Source organism: Pelophylax lessonae (assembly GCF_965119305.1).
Source record: "Pelophylax lessonae genome assembly, chromosome: 4".
Taxonomy (NCBI): domain Eukaryota; kingdom Metazoa; phylum Chordata; class Amphibia; order Anura; family Ranidae; genus Pelophylax; species Pelophylax lessonae.
The window spans coordinates 588764267-588785683 of NC_138771.1; the positions used below are offsets into that span (position 1 = coordinate 588764267).

The following is a 21417-nucleotide window of genomic DNA, read 5'->3' on the forward strand; positions in this document are numbered from 1 at the left end:
TTATAATTAGGGATGATCGAACTTTTGAAAAGTTCGGTTCGACCAGAACACCCGAACTTCACGAAAGTTCGGTTCGGATTTCAGAACCCCATTGAAATCAATGGGACCCGAACTTCGGTAATCAAAAAACACCATTTTGAAGCCCCAAAACCCAATAAATGCCCCTAAAATGTGCCTAGGGTTCTGGGTCATGCCCCAATAACTATTAATCACACATAAAAAAGTTCTTAAAAATTGTCATTTTTGATAAAAAAGCCAATTATTGAAAAATTTAAAAAAAAAAAAAAAGAGAGATTTTTTGATTTTTACTTTGGATTTAGTATCTGGGGGGTCTAAAATGTGTGCATGTGAAGTTTCAGCTCTGTAGCATGTCCAGAACCATGAAAAAAAAGAGATAATTTTTCAGTAGAACAGGGATGTGGTTCGGGAGCCTCCTTTAACTTTAACACCTATATGATCTTTTTTTCTGGTTCTGGACATGCTACAGAGCTGAAACTTCACAGGTACACCTTTTAGACCCCCCAGACACAAAATCACACAAAAAAAAGTACTTAAAAATTGTCATTTTTGATAAAAAAGCCAATGATTGAAAAATTATAAAAAAAAAAAAAGAGATTTTTTTATTTTTACTTTGGATTTCAGATCTGGGGGGTCTAAAAAGTGTACATGTGAAGTTTCAGCTCTGTAGCATGTCCAGAACCATAAAAAAAAGATCGTTTGTATTAGAAAACTTTAAGCACAGGAATATGGCTTCTCTGCTGTAACACCTTGCCGGTTTAATAGAAGGCATTTTTTTGGGTTCTTTGCAGTCAGGAAAAACATCTGAACTTGTGTATAGTAGTACTGTGCACAAGTTCTGATGTTTTGCCTGCCTCCAAAACCCCCCAAAAAATGCCAGCAAAAACACACCTGGGCAGTTTTTTTTTTTGACGCTAGCGTTTTTTTGGCATTTTTGGGGGTTCATTTGAGGCAGGCAAAACATCTGAACATGTGTATAGGGGGTATATATAGGCATATATGTCTGAATATATACCCCTAGACATATATAGGTGTGATAGTAGCAGAAATATATTACTGTAAATGATTTCATTAGCGCAAGCATTTATTTCTGCTACTATCACACCTATATATGTCTAGGGGTATATATTCAGACATATATGTCTATATATACCCCCTATACACATGTTCAGATGTCATGTCTGACATCAAACATGTCCTCAAAAAAGCACTGGCAGTGGCAGCCCCTGCAGCATAAAAAATGCTTGCTGGTGAGAAGCCACATACCTGTCCCGAAGCAACTCAGAGAAATGATCATTTCTCTATAGCGGTCACCCTGCTATGGAAGGGTTTTGTCACCCTGCCATAGCAGTCACTGTCAGTTAACCCTACACTACACTACGGTCCCCTGACACTTAACACTTTCCCTACAGAAACTAAATTTTTGAAGCTAACTTAAGTGTAAAGGAGCACTCTAACTACACTAGATATCCCTTTCCTCACACTAAAAATAGCTAAATGACACTTTTAAAGTAAAATTAACAGAACTGCTTCCACTCTCTTCCATGTCCAGTATAACAATGCTGGGAATATGGCGGGGGCGATCTTATATACTGGGGGGCGTATTCACTAATGATTGGTCGAGGGACCCCCTAGTCACTCCAATCACATTCCTAGCATTCTCCTGCCCCCTCAATTGGCTTTTGCTAATGGTTCTGGTCCAATCACGGGCTTTTAAAGCCCATTTCCTGAAGCATTGCATTTTGGGCGGTTCTGGTTGCCGAATTCCGAACTTTTTGGGCAAAAAGTTCTAAATTCGGCCGAACCTCGAACACCCAATGTTCGGGCCGAACCGATGGTGGACCCGAACCGTTCGATCATCCCTACTTATAATAAGGTGTGTTGAAAATGGAGACGGGCAGTCTGCGAGCCTATGTCTTCTGCTTTCATCTGTTTAGAAGTGGTGTGTGTTCACACTTCTAGGAATGCGTATTCGGCTATGTTTTAGGCTTGTTGGTTGTTGAGTCAATTATGATAATGCTAATCCTGTCTGAGCCTGCCGTGTCATTCACCTAAGAATGTATATATTGGAAGTGAGTTGTTGAATAAAGAGTCTTTGTTTTTACCCTTCATCAAGCTTAGGCTGATGTTTGGGGGGGAATTGGGGGCCATAGTCACTGCATTACATAGGATTTGGGAGACCTAAGATGGAAATACTTGGTCGAAGTATTGTGGGGCCGTTACATTCTGCAACCAGTAGAGATTGTGAGGTTTGCTGATTGTGAGTCTATAGGTCTGATTTAGCAGAGGACATGTCAGACCATTGCAGAAAGATCACAGCTTTCACACAGAGAGCAGTGGTCTTACCTGCAGCCCACTGTTCCAGGGGTAGGATATTATTTGGGCACTGGAGCCTAATTTAGCACCTATTACTACCTATGCATTGGAGTAAAGTTTGTTACCTCAACTTAATTTTCAATATCACCCAAATGCACAAAAGCAACATACCATGCTTAGTAGGCCGTTGCTTTACAAAACAAATGGTCCATGTCTAAGTTTTGCCTATGCTGTCTGCAGACTATTTAATTAAATGACACATCAAAACAGGACATAACGCGCATTAACACATTGTGTTTTCCGGCACCATAAATGTATCTATTTAGTTTTGAGAGAAACTACAATTGGACTTTAACTTTCAAATTAATGAAAGTATAATGTTGTGTTAAAAAATTTTTTTTTTAGCTTATGAGGTTTCACAGAAACTCAAAGTGGTGAAATAACCTTGACGTTTAAAATAAATCAGGAAAAGTCTGTAGTGGTCATCAAAACCCCATCATTTAACATTAGATGGTGTTCAGAGAAGCATAACGCTAGGCTGCTTCTATAAATACCAACACAAAATCACTTCACTAACTTCTTTTTTTTATTTTCAGGCTGTGGCAAACTCACTGGCGTCAGTAACCCAATCACTATACGTGCCTCGGGGTCGCGGTTTGGCTCTTGGATGACGGATACCATGGCTCCCAGTTCAGATAATAGGGTGAGTCAACTAATAGATGTTTTAACGCTCTGCTGTGCTATAACTGTTTTTTTATCATCTGTTGGCTCTGTAAAGCCAGAGGCAGTAATACCAACTGCAACCAGAGAGCTCAACAGCAAGGAGTTATTGTTAATGGTGACTTCAGCAACCACAAATGAGAGGCAGTAAACTGAAAATATACAGCGAAAGTGGTTTTCCATCTTCACTTGACTTAAATTTACGGGCTTGTACAACCTTTCCTTTAAGTTTAACTAAGTTTATTGCTGTTTCCTTTCCTTTCTCCTTTGCTTCTCTTTCTTGCTCCTGCAGACACTGAAGTAATAATGGAAGATCTGCATCACTGCTCTGCTTCCCTAGTGTCTGCGGGGCTAAGAATTCCTGTAATGCCAGCCTATGATTGGGGCTTACCCTGACTCGTAGGCTGTCCAGAAATACAGCTGTAATAGGACTGAAATGTTATAAAATGTCAAACATTCTTTATTACTTGTAGGACAATTTTCAATAGAAGGTGAAATATTACCATATGGAAATTTACCCATACATATCTTTAAAGCTGAACTCCAATAAAACAGCTAAATGTACAACTGAAATACGTATATGGGCAGCTATTTTACCTGGCATTTTCTTCTGCTGTCTAATGATAGTGGCATTATAAGCATAACCAAGCGAGCACCAACAAAATCCACAAGGACATTTTTATTTTCTATTTAGAATAACTGATCCCCTAGTGGCCGTTTTAGTACAATATCTGGTAGGGGGGTTCACATACCTCTTTAAGCCCTTCACGCTGGGCAATTTAGCCACACCCACCGTTAGCAGTGACGTGCTACGTCATGGCTCTTCTCAGAGAGGAGGCGGGACCAAGTGTGGCCTTGGAGTGGGAGCCTGCATCTGGTTAACCACTTAAGCCCCGGAAGATTTTACCCCCTTCCTGACCAGGGGGTATTTTGCGATTCGGCACTGCGTGACTTTAACGGACAATTGCGGGGTCGTGCAATCCCAATCCAGTTTTGCCAAACTCTTCAGAACCCAGTTTGTGAAGCATCTGGAAGCGACTATTCTCACTTTATTTTGTACTTTGCTTTTAATGTTAGGTCATGTATGGACATTATTGGAGGGCACCTGATCTAAAGTACTAAGCATAATGAAGTGAAAACTGAGGAGGTAGTAAATGTCATTCTTGGAAGTGTTTGTTTAGTTCTTCAGGTTGTTGTGCCTTTTTAGAGTTTCAACGTTACATGGCAAAGTATCAAGGATAGGTTGTAGGAGCGTTAAATGTGGCAGGTTTGTGTGAAACTGAACATCTGTCATCTAGCAACTGATGTTGCAGCCTAATTTTTTTATATTCACCATGTGCAAAATAAGAGAAGCCTATTTAGCACCCCTCCTTGCCGGGGTAGAAGGTGATTTACCTCCAGCATAAAGAGAAGGCCTGACATTACCCCAGGGTGGATCCATGACTGCAGCGAAGACAGACATGACAAAGAAGGGCCCCAGCCACTTCAGTCCATTTTCTCAGTTTTTTTGCTTCAACTCACAGGGAGAGAATGTTAGGGCGACGTCTCCTTTAACAACAGGGCTCCAGACTCTGCTAGAGTAGTTCTTTACCAAAGGGAATGCCAGGATCCTCTGAGAGTGGACACCAATTCCCCAACAGCAAGACTTCCATTCTCTGGCTCTTCCACCTTAGAAGCTGTTCCTCAACCAAGCAGGACAGCTTGAAGACTTCTTAAACCAGACCCCAGACAGGTTACAGGCCCACTCTGTGCACACATCATTGTGCACCTTCCCCAGGCCCCAACATGTGAGAAAGAGAGCTCCCCAGGACAGTCCCCAAGCCTTTATAGCATCCTCCAGTGTACACCACTGACATGAACCTTCTAGTAATTGCAGGAGAGGACATAAATGCTCAAAAAAACAAGATTGTCATTGCCCCTATAATGATTGCCCTGAATGCCAGTGATACCCAGTGGTAACAGTAGAGAACTGCAGCAATCCTAAACCTAGGGGAGAAACCAAGTGATAAAAACTACAACTTGGTTTGGGCAAACTACTACCCAGGAAGCTAAATTAACTATACGATAGGGTGACTACTCTCAAAGTGCCTCTAAAAGCCTTTTTTCATATTCGGTAAGGGAGGTTTATAACCCCAGTCAGTTTTTTTTTTTTGCCCTCTGTGTCCGATTGGAGATATTTCCCTTCACTTCCAGTCCCATAGCCAAAACAGAAAGTGAGAGAAAATATCCCTCAAAGTAAGGGAATCACCTTACTTACTTACTAGTACCAGAACTAGTGTCCCCATTGGAAGATTTCTCCTCTATTGCTATTCTGATGTCAACCCCAAATTAGGGTGAATCTCCCTAACAGGGGCACAGACAGAAATAAAAACTGACAAGTGTTCTAATCCCTGTCCACTCTATCCAAAAAAATAAAAAAAAAGGTTTTTGCCTTTAGTGACGCTTTAAATATGTAGGGATAGTATTAGCTAGCATGAATGGATGCCACTTATGTACACTCAAGCTGTCTATAACACTAATATATTCTCAGACAAAGCAGTAACCTTTTTGTGACAAAATTATTACAGTGTTTGGGTTCTATATGTCACTATAGGTATAGGGTGTTTTCATATGGCTGATTGGGGGTTTACGAAGGGTTAATAAGGAGTTATATATTTACAATGATTATAAAAAAAAGTGATATTGGTCTTTAATTATGGCAAAGTGTCAAAGTGACAAATAAATTACCTGCAATGAATGGGTCAGATAGTTACCTTTCCCCTGTCCGTACTGCTAAAACATTAATTTGATAAAAAGAAATTGTAACTCAGAGTCACTCAGAGTCTCTTCAGAAGCTGACATTTCCAGGAGTGTCAATCTCCTGTGTCCCTCACTGAGCTAAGAGGTTCCTCTCATCTGACCCCTATATTATTACTTTGTCCTGTAGTATAGGGGGTGGCATAAGAGCCCATTCACCCCCCCCCCCGCTTCCCATTTGATGCCCTTCCTCTCTCCTTGAAGCACTACTTGTAGCCTTATTTAAAATTAAAAACCTGTATTATGCATATCTTTTTATTCCAGTCTTCATTCCAGTCTTATTCCAGTCTTCGTTCAGGTCCTGTGATGTCACAGGTTCCCTTCAATTTCTTCTGTCCTTAGTGGTGGGCGAGTCCCAAGCACTGGTGAGAGCAGTGCCTCCCTGCAGCATTCCCCTGTGAGTCCAGGGCAACCTAATGATGTGCCCCTAGGGGGCAGGTCCTTTATGCACTGGGCTCACAGGAAGTGAGTTAAATGATGCCAGGCATCATTCAACCCATGATTGGAAATTGAATCACCTTGGGGGATAGTGCCAGAGGGGAGATGAGTATTCCATTCAAAGCTCCTTTTTTTATTTTTAATAATGCTGAGCTACAAAATGTTAAAATGTGTTTATAAACAAAGCCTGCAAACAGTGTTTGAAGACTTTATTTTATGATTTGAATTGCTGGCAGTAAACCAATGCAGCTTATATAAAACTGCACATGCCATCCAATAAAAAAACAGAAAAATCAGTACAGGGGACATGACTTACAGTCAGTAGGATGTACCCCTTGTGCTGATCCCTCTTCTATTAGTAGTAGTCTTCCTCTGTCCTACTCCACACCCTGCCGCTGTAATCTCCTGGTGTAGTGTGGGTTATTACAAATAAAGTGCTGTTACAGACTCTCATAAAGAGAGCCTGACTGTGCCCGGCCTTTCTGCTAAGCTCCATCACTCATAAAAGCCATACTACTGCTTCTATAAATGGAAAATGATATAAGAATAAAGGATGGGAGCATGATTGATAGTCCCACCCCCTCCATTTATAAAATGTGCCCTGTAACCTGCCTATGCCATCACATAAGGGGTTTGTTGGTAACTTGTGATAGCAATTAAGGTACATGAAAAAAAAAAAATGGAAAAGTGTAAAATAAAAAAATAAATAAAAAATTAATAAGATAAATATAAATAAATAAAAAATGAAAACCACTCCTGTACTCCCTGCGTATACACGCAGGTGCAAACCTGAGCGTAGGTCCCGCACGTGTGTATGTAAACAGCCATTGCATCACACTTGTGAGGTATCACCTTGAATGCTGGAGTGAGAGCAATAATTCTAGGGCCATAATTTATGGTTAACTCTAAACTGATAATCTGTAAAGGCTTTTAAATTACCACTTATGAAATGAAAAATTGTGTGGTTTATTGCTATTTCACAGACACGCAATCATTTTTTTTTTTTTTTTTTTTTTGTGATAGTGCTTTTAATGTATTTATTTATTTATTTATTTATTTATTTATATTTAGTATTACTTGCACTGGCTTTTTTTGGGTAGGAGTTTTTATATATATATATATATATATATATATATACAGTAAAACCTTGGTTTGAGAGTAACTTGGTTTAAGAGCGCTTTGCATGACAAGCAACATTTTCAAATAAATTTTGACTTGATATACAAGCTATATCTTGATATACAAGTAGCCTCAAGTCACAGCTGAGTATAAAAGAGAAGAGAGGCGCCTCTAAGTGTAGCAATATGGTTAAATTTAATGAAGGTACAACATTTAGCAATTCACATGGTTGATGATTGGAACAGGCACATCTAAGGATGCAGGCATCAGGGGTAAAGCTGTCCACATAGGACCATCCTCCGCACCGTCATCTACGTCATCCTTTCCATGCTGCCCCTCGCTTTCAGATCGCTTTACTGCAGGGTGGTCTTCCCGGTCAGGATTACAGACTAGCAGCCGGCAGTGCAGAAGATGGTCTATGTGGACAGCTTTACCCCGGATGCCTGCATACTTAGATGTGCCTGTTATTCATCAACCATGTGAGTTGCTAAATGTTGTACCTTCATTAAATGGAACCATATTGCTACCCTGCTGGATTTTGCTTCCAATCCCCTTGTGGAAGTGGCTATTTGTGGATGGACATTTTATGGTTACACAGCCTATCCCAATGCTATAATCTTTTTATATGGACTATAAATTGAAGGATTTATGAATAAATGGTTGTGGAACGAATCATCTGAGTTTCCATTATTTCTTATGGGGAAATTCGCTTTGATATAAGAGTGCTTTGGATTACAAGCATGCTTCCGGAACAAATTATGCTCGCAATCCAAGGTTTTACTGTATATGTATATATATATATATACTTATGTAGCAAGGTTTCTAGGCCCATGGCCTGATGTGGGTCTGCCATTAGTACCGGAATCCTCTCCAGCCCATGTAAGCTGAGTCCCCAGGTGTGACAATTGAAACAGTGACAACTCCGGCATCTTTGTTTGTGGTTTTTATTATAAATTAAGGGGATGGGAGAAGGGAATGAATGGGATACTAATGAACTAATTACAATTGGGACTTTGATCCTGGAAAAATGCCCGTTGGCGCTTCCTTGACGCCAGCCAGCGCCAGCCAACGCTCACTGACTCTGTATAACAGAAGAAGTGTTGGATCCCCGACCTATAGTCCAGTAGATCCAAGACTGAGAATTGTAGAACTCCTGACACTGCTTCACTGTGTAAGTCTTTGAATACTTTTCCCCCGCCTGGCACAGCTTGAGGTAGTATTTTGTAGAACTCCAAATAGCTAACACGGTAACTGGCACACGCAATACAATTCAAGGCCCAGACTGCAGATGCAAATAGCTAACACGGTAACTGGCACACGCAATACAATTCAAGGCCCAGACTGCAGATGCCCCCTTTACTCCTTGAACTCTTCAGGGTCCACTGACTATGTACCCCCTTTACACTTCAGGGTCCTCAACCTAGGTACCCCCTTTACAGCTAGCTGACCTTGGATCCCTGAACCTCTTCTGGAGTGGTCCCCTCTGACTCTAGCAGACCCCCAGGGACAATCCTCAGTACTCACGACCTGTGTAGGCTTTCCTGGGACTGGACCCCTCTCTCTTTCCGCAGGCTCTCCGCACACCGAATACCCTCAACTCAACTCAGCACTCCCTGGATTCTCAGGCGACACCCCGAGACATCCACCTTCCTCAGACAGGAGGAGAGGCAGCCGCACTCTCCTTCCTGGGACTCTGCTCCCGCCAAAGACACCGTGCCACGCACTTCCCCCCAAACGTATACCCACTCCCAGAATCCTTTGCAGCCTAATCTGCCTTTTGGGGGTAGTTACAAGCTGGGATGTGTCCCCTGATTGGGCTTCCCACACTGCCCTATGAGAAGCCTCTCACAGGAGCCAGGGGGGAACTTCCCCCTCAGCAGGCACATCTGGAAGCCCTGACAACCTAACTAGATAAATCACAGCCCTGCTGTTAGGCAGACAAGGCCCACTATATATTTTACCTAGCACCTACCTGTAGGGTGCTACACTTAGTTTTTATACATCCCATCCTTCTCAGGTTTTTGGTTTGTACATAATACATAGTTGGACACATTATTACACCAGCACTTTTTTTGCACAGCAGCTGATCTGGTTTTTATTTCATACACAGCCAGACACAATATTGCAATAGCATTCTTTTGCACAGCACATTTGGAACATAGCACTTTTTTTGTGTAGGATATTTTTTCACATTTTTTAGGTCCTCATTACCATATTTATGGGAATATAGATTTGAGTTTTGTTACACAGTCTTCATACACTTATTTTGTATATTCAGACTTTTGTATTTATAGAATATTGGATTCAGTTAGTCTTCATACACTTATTTTTACATTTTAGACTTTTGTATATATAGAATATTGGATTCCGTTAATCTGACAGGGATACAAACGTGTGCTGGTTATCCTATTTCTCTATCTCTATGTGAAATATTCTGGACCTGTCTGGTATCTATTTACTTGATGCAACCCCGTTTTTTATATTTTACAAAAGAATTGGGTTTTTATTGTGTTTGTGTGCACTGACATTCCTTTCTGTGTATTTTTTCTCCAAAATATTGTGTGCACAAATATAGTGCAACATAAAAAATTGCAACGGCCAATGGCCAATATTTTATTCTCCAAGGCCAATGCATACAAAAAAGATTTTAAACTTTCTCAAGGCTGCAGGTGGTTACATTAGAACTAAAGCCAACACATCTTGTTTAAGATCTGGATAGAGCGGAGAAGGATTACAACACCTATCAGGTTTTTATTTGTCATCTGTGTCACTGTTATGGTGACCCCCCCCCCCATCTCTGTTAGTCCTGGTGACCATTATCATTATCAAGAATAAAAGTCAAAGAAAATTCAAAATTTTTAGTGGTCACTAGAATAGGAATAGTGAGGAAATCGTTCAGTTGGTTCTGATGACCCTGGTGACAACCAAAGATTACCCTCACTTTGGAGGGATTTCCTCTCACTTCCTGTTGTAGTTATGACACAGGAAGAGAAGGGAAAGCTCCTCAATGGGATAGATAAAATCAAGGGTTATAACTCTTTCTCTATCCAAAATGAAAAAAAGTTTAAGCCTTTAGTTCTACTTTTAATTCCCTTAGCCGTAGTGCTTGTAGTACCATTTGTCATAACACTCATTATTTTTAGTCATGAGGCTGGTATTCTCAGCTCTCGTTATGGGAAATAATGATCATTATAGCTTAGTAAATTGAGCCACATATTTTTCCTCCAGATCTTGCCTTGTCCTTTTGAGAATATTGGTAATTACTCGCTTATGTTTTGAGCTAGCAAAGATATTGTATTTTGAAGAAAAAAAACATGAACTTCGTTTCAGCTGCAAATTAGATTAAGATGGTTCCGGATAAGCAAAGTCATTTGGGATATTTAGATAACTTATTCTCCATTACTGCATTTGACTCACTCTTGGGTATTTATAGGACGCATTAGGCTGACAGAACCCATATACATGCAGCGGGCAGCATCAAAAACAGCAGCGCTGCTGATCTGTATTAGGAAAGTGTTCATTCACTGCATGCAACTTTAAATAAGATTAGACCTCCATTACCACAGAAACCAAGTGTTTTTCATTCCAACCACAATCTCCATCGTGCTTCATTTGCCAATGAATATACAGCCGACTCAGAACATCCAAGCTGTTTTTACCTAATCTGTTTTATCCCCCGTGGAACAAACCAAGCGCAGCTAATGAAATTAAAGGATTTGGAGGGAGTCTAAGTAGCATGACAGATGAAATGTCTCCATGAATATACCAGTCATTGGATGCATGGATGAAAACACGTTTAGGGGGAAAAGAAAAAGTGACCGTTGGTGTTTAATGATATTCTGTATACCGTGTTCTAAGCTCTCAACTATAATCTCTCATAGACGGCAGAAATTTTGGAGTTTCGGTGATACCCTTTAATGGGTAACTTAAAGCGGTATTAAACCCAACATCTATTTTTAGTATGTTTGGCATATTTCACAGTAAGCAGTTCCCATAAAGCTGAATTTCAGGTATGGATTTTATGGTGCACATTATTGCTGCACATTGGTGCAGCTTTGGAGCCATTTTCCAGGTCCCCTGCCGAGTGTCTGCCCTGCTGCATAGTACCCCCAAGGGGAAGCATGGTTGGCATTGGTGCCATTCAATGTAACTATGCTATACAATCCATACCTAGATTTCAGTTTTCAGTAAAAACACTTTTTGTCCAGTTTCTTACCTGGAGATACTGCCAGCATCAATTCTTCCTGTTGGGCTGCCTATCAGGTTTATCACATAGGCAGCCCAGTAGCCAACTGAAAGAGCTTGCATGGCAGGTTGACAATGTTGCTGCTATTTTTGGGGAAGGGACTTTGCGTTGTCAGCTTGAAATAGGAAGTGCTTGCAGGATCTACAGGCTGCAACAGACTTAGAAAAAACATTTTGCTTACAAAAATTGTATACATGGAGAAAAAGTGATTAAAGATGTGAGATTTGGGAACTTCCTCAGGTTCCTTTCCCTGGCATTATAATACTTGAGGAAGGGACCAAAGCAAGCTCCTATATGCTTTCATCTCTAATAACGTAAAAGAGAAGGTCAGGAACTGCAAAAAAAATCATACTCACCCAGATGGCTACAGCATGATCCCAGCTGCAGCTGTCCCCTGCCGCCTCTAATACCAGGAACTGAGCGATTAAACACTGCTGATTGCTCAGCTCTCGATCCTTAGCCTGCAGGGAACTGTTGACTGTCCGGCACTGGTTCTCCGCTCTGCCCCTGCATCGCTCACTGGAGCACTGGGCTGTGCAGGGGGCAGGAGCGGCTGCTCAGGCTCTAAGCTGATGCAGGGGGCAGGAGCGGCTGGCCCAGGCTCTCTGCAGAGAGCTTATGGCTGTCAGTCACTGGCTCTCCGCTCTGCCCCTGCAGCACTCACTGGAGCACTGGGCTGTGCAGGGGGCAGGAGCGGCTGACTCAGGCTCTAAGCAGATCGATAAAAGGCTGAGCCGGCTGCCAGTCCAAGTTTCTGGGTGGATCCTGATCATATTGTCAGGATCTTTTCAGAGCCTGTACTGGCTCCTGTGACCCACAGGAGAAAAATAGCAAAAACAAAGCTTTGACCGTACTTTGGCCAACTAAAACTCCACTGTCAAAAGAAGAAGTCGGGCTCTTTTTTGCAGAGGAGACATGCAAAGTCTCTTTTGCTACTAAACACAGCTACCTTCTTGCTTTCTGTCTACTCTGGCATGTGCGTAGCATGGCATACATCGCCGACACGAGTGTCATAATCCTGTGCCAACCAATAAAGATAATCATAGCTTGGCAACCAGCAGAACATGCTGGCGCCATCCAGGTACAGGGACCAATGAAGGAAAAATCAGTTTAGTAGCGCTACAACTTAGCAAATAACTTAAGGGTCCTTTCACATGGGTGGTCCGATTAGGTCGGCCTGTTTTCCTATGGAGCGGCGAATGTCAGTGGTGACATGTCTGCTGACACCTGCTGCTATCTGATCTGATTCTGTCTGCCAAATCCAGACAAATTGTAACTCTATTTTCCATCTGACCGGAGGATCCGATGGGATAAGATCGGATGAAACCAGACAGGAAGTCTGTTTTCACCCAATTTCCCCATAGGGGAGAGCAGGACTCTGTCCGTCTTCGCTCTGGACATTGAGTGGAGACAGACTTGTCATCCGCCTGCTCAGAGGGGATCAGCGGAGCGATCCCTTGCTAAGCAAAGCGGTGTCCGCTGAGCGGACCGCCTTTGCTAAAGGACCCTAAAGTGAACTTTCCATGACAAAGGAAAGATCCACTTTTGTGTCAGTCCCATCCCCCCTTCCACCCAATGCAATAAACTATAAAAAAAAACCTTCTTTCTTCAGCCCTAGCCTCCAACCCTATTTGGGAGGCATGGATGACCTCACTGTGTGGCAGAGCTGCGAGTTAGAATGCCTTCTTGAAATAGTCCGGTTTGTATTCCTTTAGGATTTTGAGATCTCAGTCAGCTCTGCTGGGAGGCATAGTTGGATGCTGGGGCCAAGATAAGTTTTTTTTTTTTTTGGGGTTGGGGGCTGCCAAAAAGTGAACCTTATGCTTTCGGTTTGCCATGGAAGGTCTGCTTTGAACTCAAAACTGTCTGCCTATTTCTGACATTTGTTGTTTACAAGTAAAAAATCAGTATTTTTTGCTGGAAAATTACTTAGAACCCCTAAACATTATATATATATATTTTTAGCAGAAACCCTAGAGAATAAAATGGAGATTGTTGCAATACTTTATGTCACACCGTATTTGTGCAGCAGTCTTACAAACGCAATTTTTTGGAAACAAAATACACTTTTTTAATTAAAAAATAAGAAAACAGTAAAAAGTAGTGACGTAAATACACAGTGGGCGGTCCGGAAGTGGTTAATCAATGAGTGACACAAACTCTGCTACTACAAAGATGGACAACTAAAGGGTTTTAGGAGTTCACATGCATAAAAGGGACAAAGTTTTGAGAACTTTTAGCTGGAAGTTATTAAAAAAAAGAGATTTAATGAAGCAAAGAAGCAACTACAACCTATTTGATTTTGTAAACCGATTTGCAAGAACCAGGACAAGAACTAGAGTGTATCAAGCACTTCAGTAGGAAAATACCTAAACTTACTTCATTGTCTGCTCAGCTCTTGTTGATGTTGTGTTCTCTTATGCCTCGTACACACGTACCGATCGTCGACCGAACGATCGGCCGTCTTTTGTCCAGGGCTGTTGTGTCTGTTGAAAACTGCAAAAGACTTCACACGAATTTTGTCGGCCAACAACAGCCGACTGCAGAAGTGATGTCATGTGATGGTTAACTTTCCTTGTCTTTTTTCTTTTCTGAGCATGCCCAGTCTTGCAAATCTGCTGATTGTCGGCCGAATTCTGTACTGACTGGTGAACAATCGGCCGCTCTGGTGTTGGCCAACAAAAATTTTAATGCCTACAAGACAGATTATTTTCGGATGAAAGTGCGCTGTCGGCTGTCGGAAGCATCATACTAACAAGCCTACAATCGGCCGATCGGTCGTTGGCCGAATATTTACGGCCGACAATCGGTACGTGTGTACGGGGCTTAAGGCTGTCTTGCATCCCTACCCATCCAACCCTATGCATTATTAGATGTTACAGGGGTGTTGTTGCACTACATTTTACACATGTGTAGGCAGCAGGGTCAGTTTAAGGGTCTGAGAGTGAGTGATAATATCCGGCATGTAAACCAGATTGAGGAAGAAAATTAGGAAATAGAATGGAATGGATTTTAGGAAGTTTACTTATCTGTAATTGTGTTTGGATCTAGTCCAACAACAAAATCCAGGTGGAGGAATGTTGGCATCAGAAATAGCGGCAGCTGGTAAGAAGTTATCTGAAGCTCTTGGAAGCTAAGAGACCTTTCACACAAAAAAGAAAGTTATTCGATTTGGGGAACCCTGTATTCAAGAAACAGGTCATTTGTAGGAAGCAGCTTTCATCTGATGATAATTTGATATTCATATTAAGACCTGTGAGGCTTGGTTTCACCTGGAGAAGAGACTAAATAATTAAGAAATTATTTAAACCTGGAGTGATATCCAATCTCTGCAATGTATCCGAAGGTTTTGTTTTTCAACCACTTTCTAACCACCCAATAGGCGTTTTATTGCTACAGGGCCATAGGATAACGTATATATACTAGTAATCGACCGATATCGGTTTTTGTTGCCGATACCGATATTTTGCCCATTGCATATTGGTATCGGCCGATATTGGCCGATATTTTCATACATTTAAAAAAAATGTTTTTTTTTTTTACTTGGCAGGTACTCTTGTGGAGGGATCTGGGGGTCTAAAAGACCCCAAACCCCTCCTCTGCACTTAAAAGCATTCAAAACGCCAAGTTTGGCTGTTTTGAATGCTGTCATTTTTTTAAATCTGGCGCCGAGTACCCGGAAATGATGTCATGACATCACTTCATTGCTTATATATATTTAATTTGTTCATATGCGAGTGGTATATTCAATAACATTTGTAAATGGAAATATGCTATGTGACATCATTTTACCCTTACATGAGCAATATTTGGAATATCGGCAATATCGGCCAGTTCTGGGGCCGACACAGATATATCGGCAAAAGTCAATATCGGCCCTCAATATATCGGCCTTGCCGATAATTGGTCGATCCCTAATATATACGTGACCCTGCACTTCCGCCTGCAGGGGGCGTGTGCGCACACGGGCCACTTCTGCTGCTACTATTCGTCAGTAAAACACACAGAATGGGGATCTGCCTATGTAAATTTGGCAGATCTCCATTCTGACAGTGGGGGGGGGGGGGGGGATAGATTTTGTGTTCCTGCAAAGCAAGTACTAAAATCTATCTCTTCCTCTGGTTGAAGCAGCACATACAACACACAAAAACACTGGCTAGGCACACAGTTAACTCTTTGATTGCTCTAGATGTTTAACCCCTTCCCAGGCAGTCATTAGTACAGTGACAGTGCATATTTTTAGCACTGATCCCTGTATTAGTGTCGCTGATTCCCGCAAAGTGTCAAAAGTGTGGTTAGTGTCTGATTGTCTGCCGCAATATCGCAGTCCTGCTAAAAGTCGTTGATCGCCACCATTACTAGTATAAAAAAATAAATGAATAAACATTTCAGAAATATATACCATCGTTTGTAGATGCTATAACGTTCACATAAACCAATCAATATACACGTATTGGGATTTGTTTTACCAAGCACATATAGCAGAATACACATTGGCCTCAATTTATGAAGAAATTCGATTTTTAAAAAAAAAAAAAATTATTAGATATGTTTTATAGCAGAAAGTAAAAAATATAGTTTTTTTTAACATTTTTGGTATTTTTATGTTTATAGCACAGAAAACTAAAAAACACAGTGGTGATTAAATACAACCAAAAGAAAGATTTGTTTGTGGGAAACAAATCACATACATTTTGTTTGGGTACAGCATTGCATGGCTGCGCAATTGTCAGCTAAAGCAATGCAGTACCATATCGTAAAATAATTGTATTGAAAATGTTTTCAAATATACAGTACAAGATTTAAAGGAGGTGTCAAATAGTCATATAAGTATATGTCTAAAAGTTGCGCTAGGATAACATGAGTAATAATTATAACATGTGATCACTAAGGTCCAGATGCTGACACATATATGCAGGAATAACAACATAAAAATATACAATATCACAAAAAAGTGCAGCGCTAATGTTAAAAGTCCAACAATTCGAATGAGATCGAGTAAAAAACGGAGAAGCAAGTGCGAGGAGTAATTGACTAAAAGTCCAAGGAGAGCACCACCAACACCAAACACACTGCCTCTTACCCCAGGATGTGGACTCCCTGCACAGAAGGTCTAAAAAGCTTGACACTATCCTTTAGCAAGTGAGACACAGGCACCATTCGTTTCTCAAGGATCTATAGAATATGACACTAAATCCTCTCCAAATCTCTCCACTCTGGATCTCCTCTCCAAAGGATCCTCCCTAGACGTATGACGTCATCACGCACCCAGACGTGGCGGCCATCTTTTACGTTGGAAACAATCAGTTTCCAGGAGACAATTGCGATTTTAAACCTGTCAAATATGAGTTGAACTATTTAAATAAATGTAATTCTTTTTGAATGTACTACCCCAAGAGATGTTCCTCTTTGTATTTATGAGCCACACGAGCCTTTGGAGAGGTTTGGAGAGGATTTAGTGCCATTTTCTAAGGATCCTTGAGAAACGAATGGTGCCTGTGTCCCAATTGCTAAAGTATGGTGTCAAGCTTTTTTGACCTTCTGTGCAGGGGGTCCACATCCTGGGGTAAGAGGCAGTGTGTTTGGTGTTGGTGGTGGCTTTCCTTGGACTTCTACTCAATTACCCCTCGCACTTGCTTCTCCTTTTTTTTATTCGATCTCATTCAATTTTTTTGGACTTTTAACATTAGGGCTGCACTTTTTTTGTGATATCAAATAGTCATATGACAGAGAAAGTAGCATCTGTAAGTCAATGATCAGTCTACGAAATCAAGCATTTTTTAGCCAGCATACTTCATAAGGAAAACAACATTTACAAGGATGAAGAAGAAAGTGATAACTAAGCTTCAGTATATATAATATTACCTATTGTACAACGAGAACACAATTTTAGGATATATCCACCGAGGAAGCCATTTCTCTGCTTAGCAAAAGTAGGCATGTGGCAGGATAGTGCACGTGTCAGTCATATAGCCTAATATGGACAGCAGAGCATGTGTGACAAAGTGAAAAGGTGTGTAAAGAAAAATGTAAAAAGAAAAAAAAAGAAAGTGCCAACTCTTCACCCTCTCTACCACGAGACGCCTATTAAAGAGAAAATGGACGCATATCATAGGAATCCAGCTAGAGCAGGTTTTCCTTTATGTGGCAATGCTGCCAAACCTTTATTTTCTATGGTTTTTCTAAGGTATTGTGTAGACACATCATAAGTGTCTCCATGAGTTAAACATCTTTAATTCTAGCGTAAAGTTCAACAAGAGATGGGGGGTCTTTTTTTCCCCAATGTAGCGCCACTAAACATTTCACTGCTGTGCCAGTTTTTTCGCAGTTTTGGAAAAAGTAGGCGGAGATAGGCCTAAGATGAATACTTTAGGGGGGAAAGGTATGGTCAGGTCAAATAGGTGCTGTGGCAAGTTGTGAGATGACTGCCAAGAGGGCTCTATGCATTGGCACTGATAGTAAATGTGTAAAAAAGGGCCTTGTTCCTTTAGACATCGCCAGGAACAGTCACTCTCCATTGGGTGGATAGAGTAAAAAAGTTTGGATGTCAAGTACCAAAAATAAAGAATTTTGTAAGAGTTTTCTTTATAGAGTATACAAATAGAGCTTTTCACAGCCTGAGACCATATAACCTGCCAGGCTTCAAGGATTTTTTTAAATATTTTATACAGAGCAGAATAACATTCTTATATAAGTGTAGTGCCATTTCTGTTTTTCCATACACAAGGAAATGCACAACAGCAATAATTGCAGATGAAAAGGGTGCGGCATTTATTTAATGCAATCCACTCTAAACTCTTTCACTGTTTGGTATCATAGATGTTGGAGCTAAAGCCACCCAACAATTGTAATGTCACTCAGTGACTCTATTGGTAAGATCAGGGCAAGGCTGAGGGGTAGACAGAGGAGGAAGCTGTCTAATGTACACACGCATCGATTATTGGCCGGGAATTTTCAGCCAACGTCCGATCGGCCGATTTTCGGCTTGTTAGTATGATGCTTCCGACAACCGACTCCGACTTTTCGGCCGAAAAAATCTGGTGTCCAGGCTATAAAATTTTTGTTGGCCGTCAACACAACAGCCGATTTTCTGTCAGTCAGTACAGATTTCGGCAGACAAAAATCTGATGAGCAAGACTGGGCATGCTCAGAGAAGAAAAAACACACGAAAAGTAAACCAGCACATGACATCACTTCTGAAGTAGATTTTTGTTGGCCGAGAAAATTCATGTGCAGTCTAGGCACATTCCAACCAACAAAACACAACTCTGGACAAAAGTCGGACGATCGGTCGGCTAATAATCGTTGCGTGTGTACGAGGCATTAGGCAGTAATAAAGGTGTGCAATAAAGAATGGGACCTTCAACCTATGCTGTTGAAGTTGTTCATAGCTCATGGAGATGCAACACTTTTGTCCTTAGTACTAAATGACCTTGTTGCACACTGGGTAGGATCTCTACATTCATGTTTCCGGGTTTGCAAAAATGCTGTGGCCATCATGATGGGTTCCCACTCTCCCTAATGAATCTCATTTGTATTTATATATTTTGGAAAAAGCAACAGGAGGAGCTGGAAAAAAACAACAATAGGAATTATGGCAGCAAGATCTCCCTGTTGGAGTATCCAAGACATATAAATTGCCAAGGGATGACTCAGCCCAGAAAATTCTACCTATAACTATATATCAAATTTGGCTGGACTTGGCTTTTAAAATGAACAAAGCAATATACTTAGGTAGTCTTTTTGTAGCCATGTACAGGAGGGCACACAGGCTCAGTCCTGAAATTCCAAAATGTAAGCATTCAGTAGGGTTCCCTTTGTTACAATATGTTAAAATATTGTAGGAGTGAAAGATTTCCGCGCTTATGGTTGAAATATTATAAAACTGTCTGCAGCCTACCTCAAAATATAGCAAAGCTATATCTAATATATGAAAGTAAGTATGGAGGTAAGTGGCGCTGCCAAAAATCGAATGATAAAAAATGGGTAAGGGATGCACATAAGTCTAAAATCTGGGGCCAATAGGTAGATCTGGTGCAATGTATATAAGGTAAAAAATATCTAGTGGTCTTAAAAGCAATAATATCTATATATGTGCGATACAAGTATATATAAATAATTCAGTGGTTACGTGATCATAAAATGAATGGCTGTGTGTATATAATCAATAAAATTGTGATGGATATACGTGGGTTTGTGATAACAAATACATATAAAAAATGTTTCTAAATCCAAATGTTAAATTGCACAGTGAGGAAGTGATCAAACAATTAAATATTAAACCCACTCAAAGTGGCCATAAATAATCATATAAAGTGCATATATCAAAGAAAGTGATCATATAAAGTGCATTTACAGTGCTCCAAATAAATAAACCAGCTTGAAAGAATGTATATAAATCAGATAGCCTCAGGAAAAAGTCTTATAAAATTCCATAAAATGTCAGCAGCAATAAATATGTAAAAATATTATCACAATTGAGTCCATAAACCAGATGTGAATAAAATCCAGAGAGGGTGAGGAAAAAGTGGATCCCGGGTGATATGTAGAAATGGGGGTGCTCAATGAAGGAATAGGTGCTCCCCTCCTATTGATCCCGCACTCACCAGAGGGTGGTACCCCTACAGGGGTAACCAGCGTGATATGTATCTCCTATGGATCCCTCCAATAGTTAGCCAGATATCCACTTAATCCAGGGTAAACCGTTCACACTCTCTCCACCATTAGAATTAATAGGCAGTAAATCCTCAATGGTATACCGATTCAATAGTGTAAGGGAACAGTCCAGAAAATGCAAAGTAGAGAGAAACTCCAATAGTGAAGTATTGCAAGTAACTTTCCACTTTATTGGTTAAAAAGATATATGGTACTCACATTTAGGATAAGGTAACATGCATGTATGTATTAGGGACCGCAAATCCCTCGTGTAGCGGTGTAGCGGTGTCTTCCGGGACGCGATGCTCTCCACCGACCGGATGTGCGTCTCACTCACAGGAAAGTGGTGACGTCAGTTCCGCTTTCCTGTGAGTGAGACGCACATCCGGTCGGTGGAGCGCATCGCGTCCCGGAAGACACCACTACACGAGGGATTTGCGGTCCCTAATACATACATGCATGTTACCTTATCCTAAATGTGAGTACCATGTATCTTTTTAACCAATAAAGTGGAAAGTTACTTGCAATACTCACTATTGGAGTTTCTCTCTACTTTGCATTTTCTGGACTGTTCCCTTACACTATTGAATCGGTATACCATTGAGGATTTACTGCCTATTAATTCTAATGGTGGAGAGAGTGTGAACGGTTTACCCTGGATTAAGTGGATATCTGGCTAACTATTGGATGGATCCATAGGAGATGCATATCACGCTGGTTACCCCTGTAGGGGTACCACCCTCTGGTGAGTGCGGGATCAATAGGAGGGGAGCACCTATTCCTTCATTGAGCACCCCCATTTCTACATATCACCCGGGATCCACTTTTTCCTCACCCTCTCTGGATTTTATTCACATCTGGTTTATGGACTCAATTGTGATAATATTTTTACATATTTATTGCTGCTGACATTTTATGGAATTTTATAAGACTTTTGCCTGAGGCTATCTGATTTATATACATTCTTTCAAGCTGGTTTATTTATTTGGAGCACTGTAAATGCACTTTATATGATCACTTTCTTTGATATATGCACTTTATATGATTATTTATAGCCACTTTGAGTGGGTTTAATATTTAATTGTTTGATCACTTCCTCACTGTGCAAT

The 21417-nt window shown here is 40.9% G+C and overlaps 1 protein-coding gene across 2 annotated transcripts in view; it reads left to right on the forward strand.

Annotated features, from left to right (window-relative positions):
• Positions 1-21417, forward strand: part of OLFM2 (olfactomedin 2) — a 551253-nt gene that overhangs the window by 472579 nt on the left and 57257 nt on the right. For both annotated transcript variants that reach the window (XM_082255512.1, XM_082255513.1), the window contains exon 5: positions 2931-3037. In XM_082255512.1, the coding sequence (XP_082111638.1) occupies positions 2931-3037 (107 nt within the window). The remainder of the gene's footprint in view (positions 1-2930; positions 3038-21417) is intronic.